This window comes from Natrix helvetica (assembly GCF_964273705.1).
Source record: "Natrix helvetica genome assembly, chromosome: 4".
Lineage (NCBI taxonomy): Eukaryota > Metazoa > Chordata > Lepidosauria > Squamata > Natricidae > Natrix > Natrix helvetica.
The window spans coordinates 164,328,627-164,343,295 of record NC_138550.1 but is presented as its reverse complement, the minus strand read 5'-3'; the positions used below and the strand labels follow the sequence as shown (position 1 = coordinate 164,343,295).

Below are 14,669 nucleotides of genomic sequence, written 5' to 3'. Positions count from 1 at the left end.
AGCCAACGTTCTCTGAAGATCATCAAAACCTCCTCTGCACGGAGACTCAGAAGATCAGTCTTCTAGGCTGTTCTGAGCAGGGCTGGGTGGCTGGGTGGCTGGCTGAGAAGACTTCAGAAACATGCAGAGGTTGACCTCAAATCCCAAGACCCTTGACTTAGGGGAAGCACTGACCGTATAACTTCGCTTTCCCCAATTCCCCTGGGTTATTTGCAGAATGTCTTTCCCAGGTTTCTCCCTTTGTAGCTTGCTTCTACGCATGGACAGAGCAATTTTTATTGCAGAGCCATGAGCGAACTGGCAGTAGAGACTGCCGGATCTCACCCCTGCACTGAATCATCAACTAACCGAATAAGCTGGGTTTGTAGAAGTGTTATGCCACACCTACACACATACTTGCATACAAAACACTAAATAAAGTTAATTTATGTAATTTTGCTGTAGGCATAAACATAACAAATTGAATGAAAATATAAATGTCCCATCAAGACTGTGTTGAGTTACTTGTCTATTATTTCAGGATAGAATTTCCAAACAGAAATGTTTTCCATTGCATCTTAAGTCTATTAAATTGAAGGTTTCTTTGTAAGATATTAAGGACAAAGGGGTTATGGCTTCATCATCATTTAACAACCCCATAATCCCTTGCAGGGTGGAGTCTGGGCAACTGGATGGAGCTAGCAGAGTGTGTAATGGCCAGATGCCCTTCCTGTCGCCAATGTGGAGTTTTCTTTAGCAGATACCATGTTTCCCCAACATAAGGCAGGGTCTTATTTTCTTTTCACACCCGAAATAAATGCTTGGCCTTATTTTGGGGGAGGTCTTATTATTTTTGAGGTGCAGGAGGCGGCGAGCGGGGTCACCTCAATGCTGCTGCTGTGTTGCAATATTTTTGGGGAAGGCTAATTTTTGGGGGAGGGCTTATTTTAGCACATGCGCTCAAAAGCCCAATCGGGCTTATTATCTGAGGAAGTCTTATTTTCAGGGAAACAGGGTATATTTTCATTGTGCCCAGAAAGAGAAATATCTGCCTCTATCTAGGATTGAACTCACAGTCTCCTGATTCTGAGGCGAGAGCTTCACCTCTAGGCCATCGCAACACCCTGTTAAGGGATTATGATTTGTTGTTTGTAAACGGGTTCCCCCACGTGTCTGTTCTTGAGAGTGAGCAGGTTCAGGGCTGGAATTCAAGTTCGTTTTCAGAGGTCTGATAAATGGATGTATTTGGCTTTCCAGTTGGGATGATGGTGTTAACTTCTTTTATATCTCTGTGTCTTTCTAGGGTGAAAGAGGTCCGCCAGGTCTACCTGGATCCTTTGGGCCTAAGGTGAGTACCTGCTTTGCCATTCAATGATAAACTGAGGTGTGTTTCCTGCTTTCAGAGGAACAGGTCTGGTCAGACATTATTTCAGGAGGACAGAAGTGAAAGATGTCATCTATTTTCCCCATCCTACTCAGATATGACCTCTATCCAAGGTCTCTCAATCAGATGTAACGGCTTCCCACCTCTGTTGGTACAAAGAATGCTGTTATGTCCATGTCTGGATACTGTTGGGCTTCTGGCCAGGGCATCTTCTATTATGTTCAGCAGAGGAACAACAAAAATACCCTCCCTCCCTCCTTCTTTCCTTCCTTCCTTCCTTCCTTCCTTCCTTCCTTCCTTCCTTCCTTCCTTCCTTTTCCCTAATAGCACTTCCTATTGCTTGGATTAGCAATAGGAAGTTGTTCTGACCCCCCTTCCTCATGCCTGTGAATAAACCAGAACGCAGGCTTGGCTGTTTGCCACTGTTTAATTACTGAGATAACTAATCCTTTGGCTGAGGGCCCAGACAACTCACGTTCAATAGAGTAGCTCTGCAGCAACCCAGATAAGTCAAATGAAGCCACGCAGATAGTCCAAACGAGCAGACACGGCTAGAATACACAGATAGATTTTCTTAACTACTAATTCGAATGGTTGTTTCCTGCAAATGTCCCCTCCCAACGCCTCACCTATAATCTCTCTTGGGAGGGGCCGATCCACAACCACCTGTGCTTAATCATCTTCTCTGAGTCTGCCTACGGAGCTGATGCTTCCGTTTCTCAGCCCTTCTCAATCTAGCATCAGGGACAAACTGCCTTTGATCCTCCCCACTGCTCCATGCCTCAGGCGCCTCCTGGTGGCCAACCAGCCTCTCTGGTCCCTGCTCTGAGTCTGAACCCTGCACAGGGTCCTCCACATAGTCCAGGGGAGACTCATAGGGTTCCTCGCTATCCGAGTCCATCAGCAGCTCAACCGGATCCTGCTGGGCCACAACAGGAAGTGCTATGAAACGGTTGTCCTATTTTCCTCCCATCAGTTTTCAGAAGACCTTCCCACAGAAGGCAATAGGACCAGCTGTGGGATTCTATCGTTTCGGTCTGGTTTGAGTGAACCAGTAGCTCTGACTATTAGTTGGGAGCGAACCAGTTCGCTCTGACTTTGAAGTGGGCCCGCCTGCCCGCCCTTGAGCTATACACACCTCCTTTTCCAAAGCTCAGCTGATCGGTGTGGCAGAGTGGATTGCCACGTCTCAGCTGTTTTCCTTGCCAGCTGTAATGCGGAAGGTGAGTTTTCTGTAAAGAGTGCAACGTGCGGGCAGTGAATGTGCACAAGCAAAGCACACACTCAGCAAACCAGTTGTTAAACTGGTAGGATCCCACCCCTGAATACAACCTTTGTTAGAAGGTTAGAACTGTAGCTGTGTGTGTGAGAGCGATTGATTGAGGCAAGGGAATCCACTAATCCCAGTCTTTGATAATAATGGTAGAAGAGAGCTGGCAATCATTACAGCAACCTAGAGGAAGGGATTGAAATCTGGAAAAGGGTTTTTAAAACCAGCTTCATTTTCAAGCATTTACAAATGCAAGAGATGAGATCTCATAGACACAACACAAAAGCTCTGGCGTTGTAGTAGGGGGCAGCATTAAACCTAGCAGCTGTAAAATGATTGCGGGCTGATAATGAAATGTCAGTTTTACCTTTTAAACTGGAACTCCTTTTTAATTGTAAAATAGAAAACCATTCCAGGCTTGTCAGTGCAAATATTGATTTAAAGGCAAAGAGTCCCATCACAGATGAAAAATAATTTTGCACAAATTTGATGTTTTTTTTCTGAATGGCTTATACTGGATTCCACTCTATTTCAAGTGAGTGCTTTTATATCTTGAGAAGTAACAGATACAATTGGTTTTAAAACATTAAAAAGAACAATATGAATCCTCTTTATGATAAAATTTTAATTACATTATATACAGCTAAATAAAATTCAGCATTTTCATAATTGTGTAATGTAGGGGTTACCTGTTCTTAACAATGAAAGATAAATTCATTAGGTTTACATTTCAGTGTAGTTATACCCACATACTACAATAGCTCATCAAACCTTTGTAAAACCAAGAGCAAAATTATTTTTTCTGCTAAATTCTCCAGTAGCTTAGAAATTAAAAAACAACAACAACAAGGAAATGATGCTGAAGATAAATTCTGTCTATTCTGCCCAGTAAGGAAATTATTTGCAAAAAAATATATGTAAATTTAAAGACACATTCATGTAAAATGCATGAATGTATAAATCTGTATATTTCCACAACTCTTTGTAAAAATGAAAATATAGGAATAAGATGGAATTAATTTAAAATTGGAAAGGCACAGCACAGTAAAAATCACCTTAATCATATCTAGCCATCCCTACTTCTATTTCTGTAGTATGCATGTATGTATGTATGATGCGGTGGCTCAGTGGCTAAGATGCTGAGCTCGTTGATCAGTACGGTCAACAATTTGGTGGCTGAAATCCCTAGTGTCACGTAATGGAGTGAACTCCTGTTACTTGTCCCAGCTCCTGCCAACCTAGCCGTTCGAGAGCATGTAAAGAATGCAAGTAGGAAAATAGGAACCACCTTTGGTGGGAAGGTAACAGTGTTCTATCCGCCTTTGTATCTAGTCGTGCCAGCCATGTTACCAGGGAGATGTCTTCCGACAGCACTGGCTCTTTGGCTTTGAAACGGAGATGAACACCGTGCCCTAGAGTTGGGAACGACTAGCACATATGTGCGAGGGAAACCTTTACCTTTATGTAAATATGTAAATATGTTTATCATTTGGTTTTGGTTTTATTAGTCATGATGCCTGCAGCTGGTCCAATGAAAAACTGTACAAAAGAGATGGTTTGCACCTATCCAAGAAAGGGACTGAGTTACTTGGCATTAAATTCACAGATTTTCTGGATAAACATTTAAATTGAACAGCGGGGACAGATAATTAATTGATACAAAACATTTCTGTCCCCAGCAATCTAAAACTCACAGGGTTATCAGTGCATGTAACACAGATGTTTGTGCGGGTAAGATTATCACTCCCGCTGTCACGCAAAATCAAGCATTTAATAGTGAGTGCCATACCATGTGCATGAATCATACAAGTGGCAAGAAAATAGGGGCAGTCAAGCAAAACAGATTATGTAGACAGTAAACACAGGGTCAATCAAAATGGACACAAATGTCTATATACCAATGCACAGAGTATGAGGAATAAACAGGGCAAATTACAAATTCAAGTAAATAAGGGCAGATACGATATTGTTGCAATTACAGAAACTTGGTGGGATGAAACCGACCAATGGAACATACAGCTAGAAGGATTTAAATTATTTAAAAGAAATAGACCTAATAAAAGAGGAGGTGGAATTGCACTATATATAATAAATTACATCTCTACAGAAATAGAGCACAACAATGATGAGAACTATCTTGAATGCATTTGGGTCAATATTAAAGGTTGGGGGGGAAATGACATTGCCATAAGTCTATACTACAGGCCACCCAACTAAGCAGAGGACGTAGATGAACTTTTTGCTAGTTAGCTAACTAAGCTATGTAGGAAGCACACCACAATAGTAATGGGGGATTTTTAACTACCCTGACATCAACTGGGAAACAAACTCTGCACCAAGTGGAAGATCCAACAGGTTCCTAACTAACCTAGCAGACGACTTTGTAGAAAAGGGAACAAGAGGATCGGTCATATTAGACTTAATTCTCACTAACAGAGAGGGAATGATAGAAGGTGTTGAAGCCATAGGAAACCTGGGGGGAAGTGACCATGCAATATTGGAATTCAACATTATGCAAACACAAGTAGTAGAACAAAGTCAAACTGGACTCTTGGACTTTAAGAGAGCTAATTTCAATAAATTTAGAGAGGGCTTGGGAAAAATTCCATGGATGAGAATCCTCAAGGGGAAAACAACTCAAGAAGTTTGGGAAATTTTGAAAAATGAGATTACAAAAGCTCAGCCTAGCACAATACCAATGAAGAAGAAAAATAACAGCTCCGAAAAGAAAACAGCATAGCTGCATAAATAACTCTCGGACAAATTGAAAGATAAAAAAGTTAAGTGTAAAAAGTGGAAAGAGGGGGACATAACTAAGGCAGAATATCAGCAAATAGCCCCAGCCTGTAAAGATGAAGTAAGGAAAGCTAAGGCTCACAATGAAGAAAGGCTTGCCACAAAAGTAAAAAAAAATAACAAAAAAAAAGCTGATGTGGTTCCCATCTTCAAGAAAGGGGAAAAAAATAGATCCAGGAAACTACAGACCTATCAGCCTGACCTCAATACCAGGAAAGATTCTGGAAAAGATAATCAAGCAACGAATTAGTGAACACCTAGAAGTAAACAAAGTAGTAGCCAAAAGCCAACATGGGTTTGTCAAAAACAGATCATGCCAGACTAATCTTATTGCATTCTTTGACAAAGTGGCAAAATTAGTGGACCAGAGGAATGCTGTCAATATAGTTTACTTGGACTTCAGTAAGGTATTTGATAAGGTAGACCATAACCCACTACTAGATAAAGTAGAAGAATGTGGGTTAGACAGCATCACCACCAGATGGATTCGTAACTGGCTGACCAACCACAGTCAATGTGTAGTCCTCAATGGAACTGCATCTACATGGAGGGAAGTATGCAGTGGAGTACCCCAAGGCTCTGTTTTAGGCCCAGTACTCTTCAACATCTTCATCAATGATTTGGATGAGGGAATAAATGGGGAACTCATCAAATTTGCAGATGACATCAAGCTGGCAGGAATAGCCAACACTCCAGAAGACAGGTTTAAGATACAGAAGGATCTTGACAAACTTGAACAATGGGCACTATCTAATAAAATAAAATTCAATGGTAAAATGAATAAGGTTCTACATCTAGGCAAGAAAAACGAAATGCACAGGTACAGTATAGGTGGTACCTTGCTCAACAGTAGTAACTGTGAAAGGGATTTTGGAGTCCTAGTGGACAACCATTTAAATATGAGCCAGCAGTGTGCAGCAGCTGCCAAAAAAGCCAACACATTTCTAGGCTGCATCAACAGAGGGATAGAATCGTGAAGGGTTAATACCACTTTATAATGCCTTGGTAAGGCCACACTTGGAATACTGCATTCAGTTTTGGTCGCCACGATGTAGAAAAGATGTGGAGACTCTAGAAAGAGCGCAGAGAAGAGCAACAAAGATGATTAGGGGACTGGAGGCTAAAACACATGAAGAAGAGTTGCAGGAACTGGGTATGTCTAGTTTAATGAAAAGAAGGACTAGGGGAGACCTGATAGCAGTGTTCCAGTATCTCAGGGGTTGCCACAAAGAAGAGGGAGTCAAACTATTCTCCAAGGCACCTGAGGGTAGAACAAGAAGCAATGGGTGGAAACTAATCAAGGAGAGAATCAACTTAGAGCTGAGGAGAAACTTCCTGACAGTTAGAACAATTAATCAGTGGAACAGAAGTTGTGAATGCCCCAACACTGGAAGTCTTTAAGAAGATGTTGGATAGCCATTTGTCTGAAACGGTATAGGGTTTTCTGCCTAGGCAGAGGGTTGGACTAGAAGACCTCCAAGGTCCCTTCCAACTCTGCTATTGTACTGTATATTGTTTGTTTGTTTGTTTGTCTGTCTATCTATCTATCTATCTATCTATCTATCTATCTATCTATCTATCTATCTATCTATCTATCTATCTATCTATCTATCTAGTTCCTTTTCTCCTAACATATAACAGGATGAATTTCAAAGAATAACGTAGCACGGTTCCCTGAGTGCCATTTTGTTTGGGGAGTGGAAGCGTTATTGACTCATGATTGACTACTAGTGAAGTTTGGAACAGTCCCTGCAATTTTCTTGGCAAGAATTCAGCAACCGTTAGCCATTGCCTTCTTCCTAGGACTGAGGAAGAGTGACCGGTCCAAGGTTCTTCAGCTAGCTTTGTGCTTAAATCAGGATTAGAACTCAGTCTCCCTGTTCAATTCTGGAGCTGACCGGAAGTTCAGTTCCCCCACCATAGAGTCTCCTCCTAGCACGGCATACTTTTTCCTCTACCTGTCATAACCGAAAGCTCTATCAATTGTGGAGACAACTGGAAAACCCTCCCCTTGCCATAGAGTCTTTTCCAGTCGCACTGTGCTTTTCTCCCCCCCCCCCCACCGGAAGCTCCTCTCAAAATTGTGGCACCGACTGGTGACGGAGCTGCAGCAGAGGGAGGAAAGAGCCACATGAGGCTCCAGAGACGCAGATTGCTGACCCCTGACCTAGGTCATGGTTGTCCGAAAGGTGCTTTTTCAAGAGGCAAGTAGACTTACTTGCTTTTTTTCTTTGAAGATGTTTCGTTTCTCATTCAAGAAGCTTCGGTCTTCAGAACTCAAGAAGCTTCTTGGATGAGAAGCAAAACGTCTTCAAAGAAAAACCAGAAAGTCCAGTTGCCTCTTGAAAAAAAGCACCTTTGGGACTCAGCTTAATAAGCACTTTTGATAAATAGCACATAGTTTCTTTCATTCTCTCCATAACTCATAATCCAATAAGATCATGTAGAGAAGACTGTGTTCTAATATCAGTTGGATATAACATAATCATTATAATAGGTCTGTAAAATAAATGTATGGAAATATACACTATGTCACTTGTCCTTCTTAGGGAGATCGAGGTGCCCCAGGTGTTCCAGGCCAGCCAGGAGACAGAGGAGCCCCAGGTGTTGGACTTTCAGGGCCACTGGTAAGTATGGAACATATTGTTGGAAGAAATGTCCTTCTGGGTTCAGATCCAAGTGGGGAAAAAGAAGAGAAAGAGACTGAGATGCTGAAAGTTCCTGGCTTAATGCCCTCTCTGGCCTTTGATCTTGAGCTTGTATTCTGATTGGTTGTCAGACCCCCATGGGACCATGCAGGTTGTGCTTTGAGTCCAAGTTTGGTTGAGCATTGCTTCTTCCCAGGGACCCTGTGGTGGGTTTCTGTGGAAGGCTAATCCTACCTTTGTTATGCAGAGTAGACTAGCTCAGGCTTTTTTAATGGCCCATTGACCAAGGTGGGGGCTCTTTAGAGTGAGCCTGTGTCCTGCCTAAAAACATGTTTCTCCATCTCTTACCCAGGGAAATATAATATTCCACCTTTTCAATATTTCCCAGGATATTTCGTTTTTCTAAGAGAGGGGCGGGTGCTAACCTCCTACAATATTTACTCACTAATTTGTGAGGAAGCTCAATGTACCGGTATATTTCAAAGGTGAATCGTGTTTGGAATTGTGATCCACATCGTCTACCTTGGGGGCATGACTGATATCAACACACCCAACACAGAGACTGAGTTACCTGCAGCTCCACCAAAAGCCCCCCCCCCCCCCCAAATGCTGATAATTTGACCAATAATAGATCTGTCATAACTATTCCCCTTTTATCTTACATCTTTAACACTTCCTGGGTAGCATCTATTATTAACAATAGTCAGGGGTGGGCTTCAAATTTTTTAGCAAGGGGCTTTCTGCCTGATTGCTGGGTGGGCCATGGTGGGTTTGGCCTAGTTGGCCTCTTGCACCATGGTGGTGGTGGGTATTTTTGCCCGTGTTCTAATCTACAGAGGCTTTCCTCAAGACTCCAGGATGGCAAAAACAGCCTCCCCAGGTTCCAGAGGCCTTCCAAACTTCTGGTGGATCCATTTTTTGCCCTCCCCAAGCCTCCGCGCACCCCCTGCACTTACCTGCATCCTGGGAGGGGAGGGGTAGGATGGGAGGGACCAGCCAGGAGTGGGATTTGGGGGTTCTCCGAACTGCATAGAATCTTAGCGAGAGGTTCTCCCAAACCCCTGCGAACCCCCAGCAGCCCTCCCCTGCAAATAGTACATTAATGTTAAAAGTTAAGCAAGTGGCATAATGAATTGTAACATTAAAATTGTTCTGTAGGAAATTCAACACAGATAAAACAGGGCCAGACATTATCCCTTAGTGAATCGGTCGTATTCTGAATCAAATCGTTGATTAGATTTTCAAAATCAATCTCCTTTGAGTCAGACATTCCTACTGAAATGTCAAATTGTTGGATTCTGCCTGTCCGTAGAAAAATCCAGGACAATTTGGAAACAGACAACGTTATGATTGTAGCAGACCTCTGGATTTTATTTGGAAAGTCGATTCAGTTCTAGAATCACACTCCCTTCAAATTCAATTCCCTCTCCAACCTGACTATTTGGTAAAATTGTATAATTTTCAAAACAATTAGTCAGAAATTTAAGGAGGATTGTTTTGGATAACTGTATCCACTGATTAACATGGAATTTGAGAATCTGTCCCTATTGTAACATTCATTTACTATTTATGTGCCCATAATACAATACAATACAATAGTAGAGTTGGAAGGGACCTTGGAGGTCTTCTAGTCCAACCCCCTGCCTAGGCAGGAAACCCTATGCCGTTTCAGACAAATGGCTATCCAACATCTTCTTAAAGACTTCCAGTGTTGGGGCATTCACAACTTCTGGAGGCAATCTCTGTCATCTCTGTCAATGTTATACATTATCAACATTAAGATATTCACCATGATGGGCAGCTACAAAAATTGAATGAATGAATGAATGAATGAATGATAGATAAAGTGAATGATTATTATTCATATTTTTCAGGGACCTGTGGGATCCCCTGGAGACAAAGGGCCACCGGTACAGTAGGTCTTTCTAATTATATGCAGTATGTGGTAGGAAATAGGATGGAAAGAGTGTTGCATTATATCACCTTTTGATTTGCCAATGATAGTAGAAAATTTGGTATCAGTATTAGTAGTATCAATTAATACAGAAATATTGATGACTCTGTTCTGCACATCCCCAAATGCCCTGCCTTATGACATTTGCTTATGATCTATAGATATCCAGGTGCCAAGGCCTTCTACACCTTTTGAGCATTTTGAGCTGGATTATTATGGGTTTTATGAAAGGATGGTTGTGCTGATCATCTCCATTTCCATACTCTGTTCATTTGCTGCCACGTGATTCAGTGGTGGGATTCAAATAATTTAACAACCGGTTCTGTGCGCTAATGATTTCTTCCAACAACCAGTTCACCAAACTGCTCAGAAAGTCAACAACCGGTTCTCCCAAAGTGATGCAAACCGGCTTAATCCCACCACTGACGTGATTGTACCTGTTTAGAGAGATGGCAAAGCTAATAAACTTCTAGCTGTGATTAGCATATGATAAAACTTAGCAAGTGACTGATTCTACTACATATCTGTTATGTGCTGCTGGCCCTTAGTTATTTTCTCCTTAAAACAAAGATATACATGAGACAGGGGTGGGTTCCTGCCAGTTCTAACCTCTTCTATAGAAGAGATTCCACAAATCTATTGTGCCATTTAGAACCAGTTCCAGCTCCCTCCCCCCGCCTGTCTGCACCACTCTTACCCCTCCCGAAGCTCACTGATTGGCTGGATCACCAATCGCCCCATCCGTCTCTAAGAGTTCTATCTAAACCTTAAAGTCTTAAAGCTGTCAACTTTGAACACCCCTGGGGTTTTCTTTTTCTAAAGGGTTAGGGGTGCATGGGTCTTGTAACTTGACAGCTTTAAGACTTGCGTGCTTCAAATGGCAGAGTTTCTGAGCCAACATGGCTGGAGGAGGAAATATGGGAGTTGAAGTCCACAAGTCTTAAAGTTGTCAACTTTGAACACCCCTGGGGTTTTCCTTTTCTAAAGGGTTAGGGGTTCAAGGGTCTTGTAACTTGACAGCTTTAAGACTTGTGTGCTTCAAATGGCAGAGTTTCTGAGCCAACATTTTGGTTACTAAGCAAGAGCGCTGATAAGTGAGTTTCACCACATTTTACAAGTTGGCCATGCCCACTCAGTCACGTGACTGCCAGGCCACTCCCACCTGGTCACATGGCCAGCAAGCCACTCCCACAAAGCAGGCCACACCTACAGAAGAGGTTCTAAAAAAATTTGAAACCCACCACTGACATGAGGTCACAGTACCACATGTGACAGAGACCTTCAGAACTGTTAGCAATCTGTAATTTTAGTATAAGAGGAGAAACCATTAAATGCATGACCAGTGATTATTGGATTAATTAGTCATGAATGCTTATAGAAGCATGCATCAATGATTTCTTTCCTTCCTTCTCACCTTTACCACCAACTATTTAGAATGAGGTTGAAGACCAAGGATAATTCTCTCCCCAAATAAGTTTTTTTTTCCATCCTAGAAAAATGTGGTAGGTAAGCTTTGAGATAATGCATCAAGTTCTTCTTCCTGTTTCACCAGGGATCCCGCGGCTTGCCAGGCATCCAAGGTCCCCCTGGACAGACGGGTCATGATGTAAGTAAAAATCCTGATAGTTGGTTATTTATTTATTATTTATTTATTTTTTGGATTTCTAAACTGCCCCCTCTCCCAAAAAGGGACTCGGGGCGGTGTACAGTCAAATGCAGATAAAAATACAATAATAAAACAGTTAAATACATTTGGGTGGAGGAGATAAGGCTGTACAAGAAATAAATATACTATAAAAACCCTAAAAACATCCCCAATTAAAATACCCAAACCCAATTAAAATATATCCCCAGGAGGTAAAACTATGAGAGTGCCAGGCCAGCTGATTGAAATAGGTGAGTCTTTAATTTTTGACGGAAGGAACGGAGGTCGGTGGTAGTTCGAATATCAGGGGGGAGGTCATTCCAGAGGGTTGGGCCCATCACAGAGAAGGACCTACTCCTAGGTGTCGCCCGCTGGCATTGCCTAGCGGACGGCACCAGAAGGAGTCCCTCCCTGTGTGAGCGGATAGGTCGCAGGGACGTGTGTGGTAGGATGCGATCCTGCAGATAACTAGGTCCTATGCCATGGAGCGCTTTAAAGATGGTAATCAATACCTTGAAACGCACCCGAAAGGCCACAGGTAGTCAGTGCAGCTCGCGCAGGAGAGGTGTTACGTGGGAGTAACGTGTACTCCCCATGATAACCCGCGCGGCTGCGTTCTGAACTAACTGCAGTCTCCGGATGCGTCCCAAGGGAAGCCCCATGTAGAGGGCATTGCAGTAGTCCAGGCGAGACGTCACCAGCGCATGAGTGACCGTGCGCAGGGCACTCCGGTCCAGTAGGGGGCGCAATTGGCGCACCAGGTGAACCTGGTGGAACGCCCCCCTTGCCACGGCTGCCACATGGTCCTCCATTGACAGCCGGGCATCAAGGAGGATGCCCAAATTGCGCGCCCGCTCCACAGGGGACAGTTGTTCGCCCCCTATGGCCAGCGATGGGGTCAGCTGGCTGAACCGAGGCGCCGGTACCCACAGCCACTCGGTCTTGGAGGGGTTGAGTTTGAGTCTGTTGTCCCCCATCCAGACCCCGATGGCTTCCAAACACCGGGACATCACTTCGACAGCCTCGTTGGGGTGGTTTGGGGTTGAAATGTACAGCTGAGTATCATCAGCGTAAAGATGGTACTCAACCCCAAAACCACGGATGATCTCACCCAGCGGCTTCACATATTGTATGAACTACACTAGATTGTTGATCGGAAATCATTATACTAGAAGAAGCATAGTTTTCCTCATCCCTTCAAAGCTAAAACAACAAAAACAACAGCAAAAACACATCAACCGGTGATGGCGAGTGTTTTTTCTTCCATGGGTGCCAAAAGAGCCTGCATGCATGCTGACACCCATAATCCAATACCCCCTCTGCAGGCCCCAACCCTGTGTATGCGTGCACGCCCCCTCCTGCGCTCCCCCCCACATGCACGTGTGACTTCCCCCTGCGCATGTGTGTGTGACACCCCCTTTTGGTGCTATCAGGCCTCCCTGAAGCCTCCCGTGACCAAAAACGGGGTGCGGAGGGGCACTGTGTCCCCTCATACCAGGGGTGGGTTCCTGCCAGTTCTATCCTCTTCTATAGAAGTGGTTCCACAAATCTACAGTGCCGTTTAGAACCAGTTCCAGCTCCCTCCCCGCACCTGTCCACACATCATCAAGATGAAGAGCGAGAAGAGGAATTCTGGGAGTTGAAGTCCACAAGTCTTAAAACTGTCAAGTTTGAACACCACTGGGGTTTTTTTTTCTAAAGGGTTAGGGGTGCAAGGGTCTTGTAACTTGACAGCTTTAAGACTTGTGTGCTTCAAATGCCAGTGTTTCTGAGCCAACATGACTGGAGGAGGAATTCTGGGAGTTGAAGTCCGCAAGTCTTAAAGCTGTCAAGTTTGAACACCCCTGGGGTTTTCTTTTTCTAAAGGGTTAGGGGTGCAAGGGTCTTGTAACTTGACAGCTTTAAGACTTACGTGCTCCAAACGCCAAAGTTTCTGAGCCAATATTTTGGTTGCTAAGCAAGAGCGTTGTTAAGTGAGTTTCACCACATTTTACAAGGTGGCTACGCCCACCCATTACATGGCTGGCAAGCCACTCCCACCCGGTCACATGGCCAGCAAGCCATTCCCACCCGGTCACATGGCTGGCAAGCCACTCCCACAAAGCAGGCCACACCTACAGAAGAGGTTCTAAAAATATTTGAAACCCACCACTGCCTCACACACACCCTGTGCATGCGATCCCCCCCCCATGCATGCGCGTGCTCCCAGCTGGCCAGCAGGAGTCGTGTGTACATGCACAGTGGAACTGACTTGCGGGACGGCTTGCATGCCCGCAGAGATGGCTCTGTGCGCCACCTGTGGCAACCATGGCATAGGTTCACCATCACGGACATAGACAATGCCATTTCTATTTACCTTCTAGCTAGGACATAGAAAAGAACATTTCCATGAAATGTTTTGAGTCAAATTTTCATTGTAAAATGGAAAACAGATAATAACTTAAAAGACCACATTACAATGGTTAAATGTGTGGTTTAGATAAACTCTTACAAAAATTATCAAGCCATTTGCAGTTGAATATTTGAGAATGTGTCTCAATAGGTTTTTTGGGGGGTGAATCCCTCAGTAGTGTACAAAGTAAAGAAGGTTAAAACAGAAGATGCTATGTATTCAATAATGCAATATTGATGAAGCAACTCATATAATCAATAAATAGAATGATTTCCCTGTTTTAAAGGAAGTTTTGAGCAATGGGGGGAAGAGTCTCAGGACTCTAATAATCCTACCTAAAAATGAGTGATTAACCACTAAAAATCCATTCTTTTAATAATATTGGATCTGTTTCATAACGCCCGAGGTCATGCAATTCAAATAATCGCTCATCATTCATACCTCATTTTTCCAGGACTTCAATCAGCAGTAATTGCTTTCTAGGAATCTTTCATTTTTCTATTTATAAGGGAGATGGGAACATAGAATGATGCAAACTTGCAAAAAGGAAATAATCAGTGAATTTCTTCTTGCTTGCTCTTCCCGTTTATCTTCTGTTCTA

General features: G+C 43.3%; 1 protein-coding gene across 2 annotated transcripts in view; it reads left to right on the top strand.

Annotated features, from left to right (window-relative positions):
- Nucleotides 1-14,669, top strand: part of COL22A1 (collagen type XXII alpha 1 chain) — a 238,177-nt gene that overhangs the window by 166,474 nt on the left and 57,034 nt on the right. For both annotated transcript variants that reach the window (XM_081951041.1, XM_081951042.1), the window contains 4 exons: nucleotides 1,283-1,327; nucleotides 7,979-8,056; nucleotides 9,952-9,987; nucleotides 11,584-11,637. In XM_081951041.1, the coding sequence (XP_081807167.1) occupies nucleotides 1,283-1,327; nucleotides 7,979-8,056; nucleotides 9,952-9,987; nucleotides 11,584-11,637 (213 nt within the window). The remainder of the gene's footprint in view (nucleotides 1-1,282; nucleotides 1,328-7,978; nucleotides 8,057-9,951; nucleotides 9,988-11,583; nucleotides 11,638-14,669) is intronic.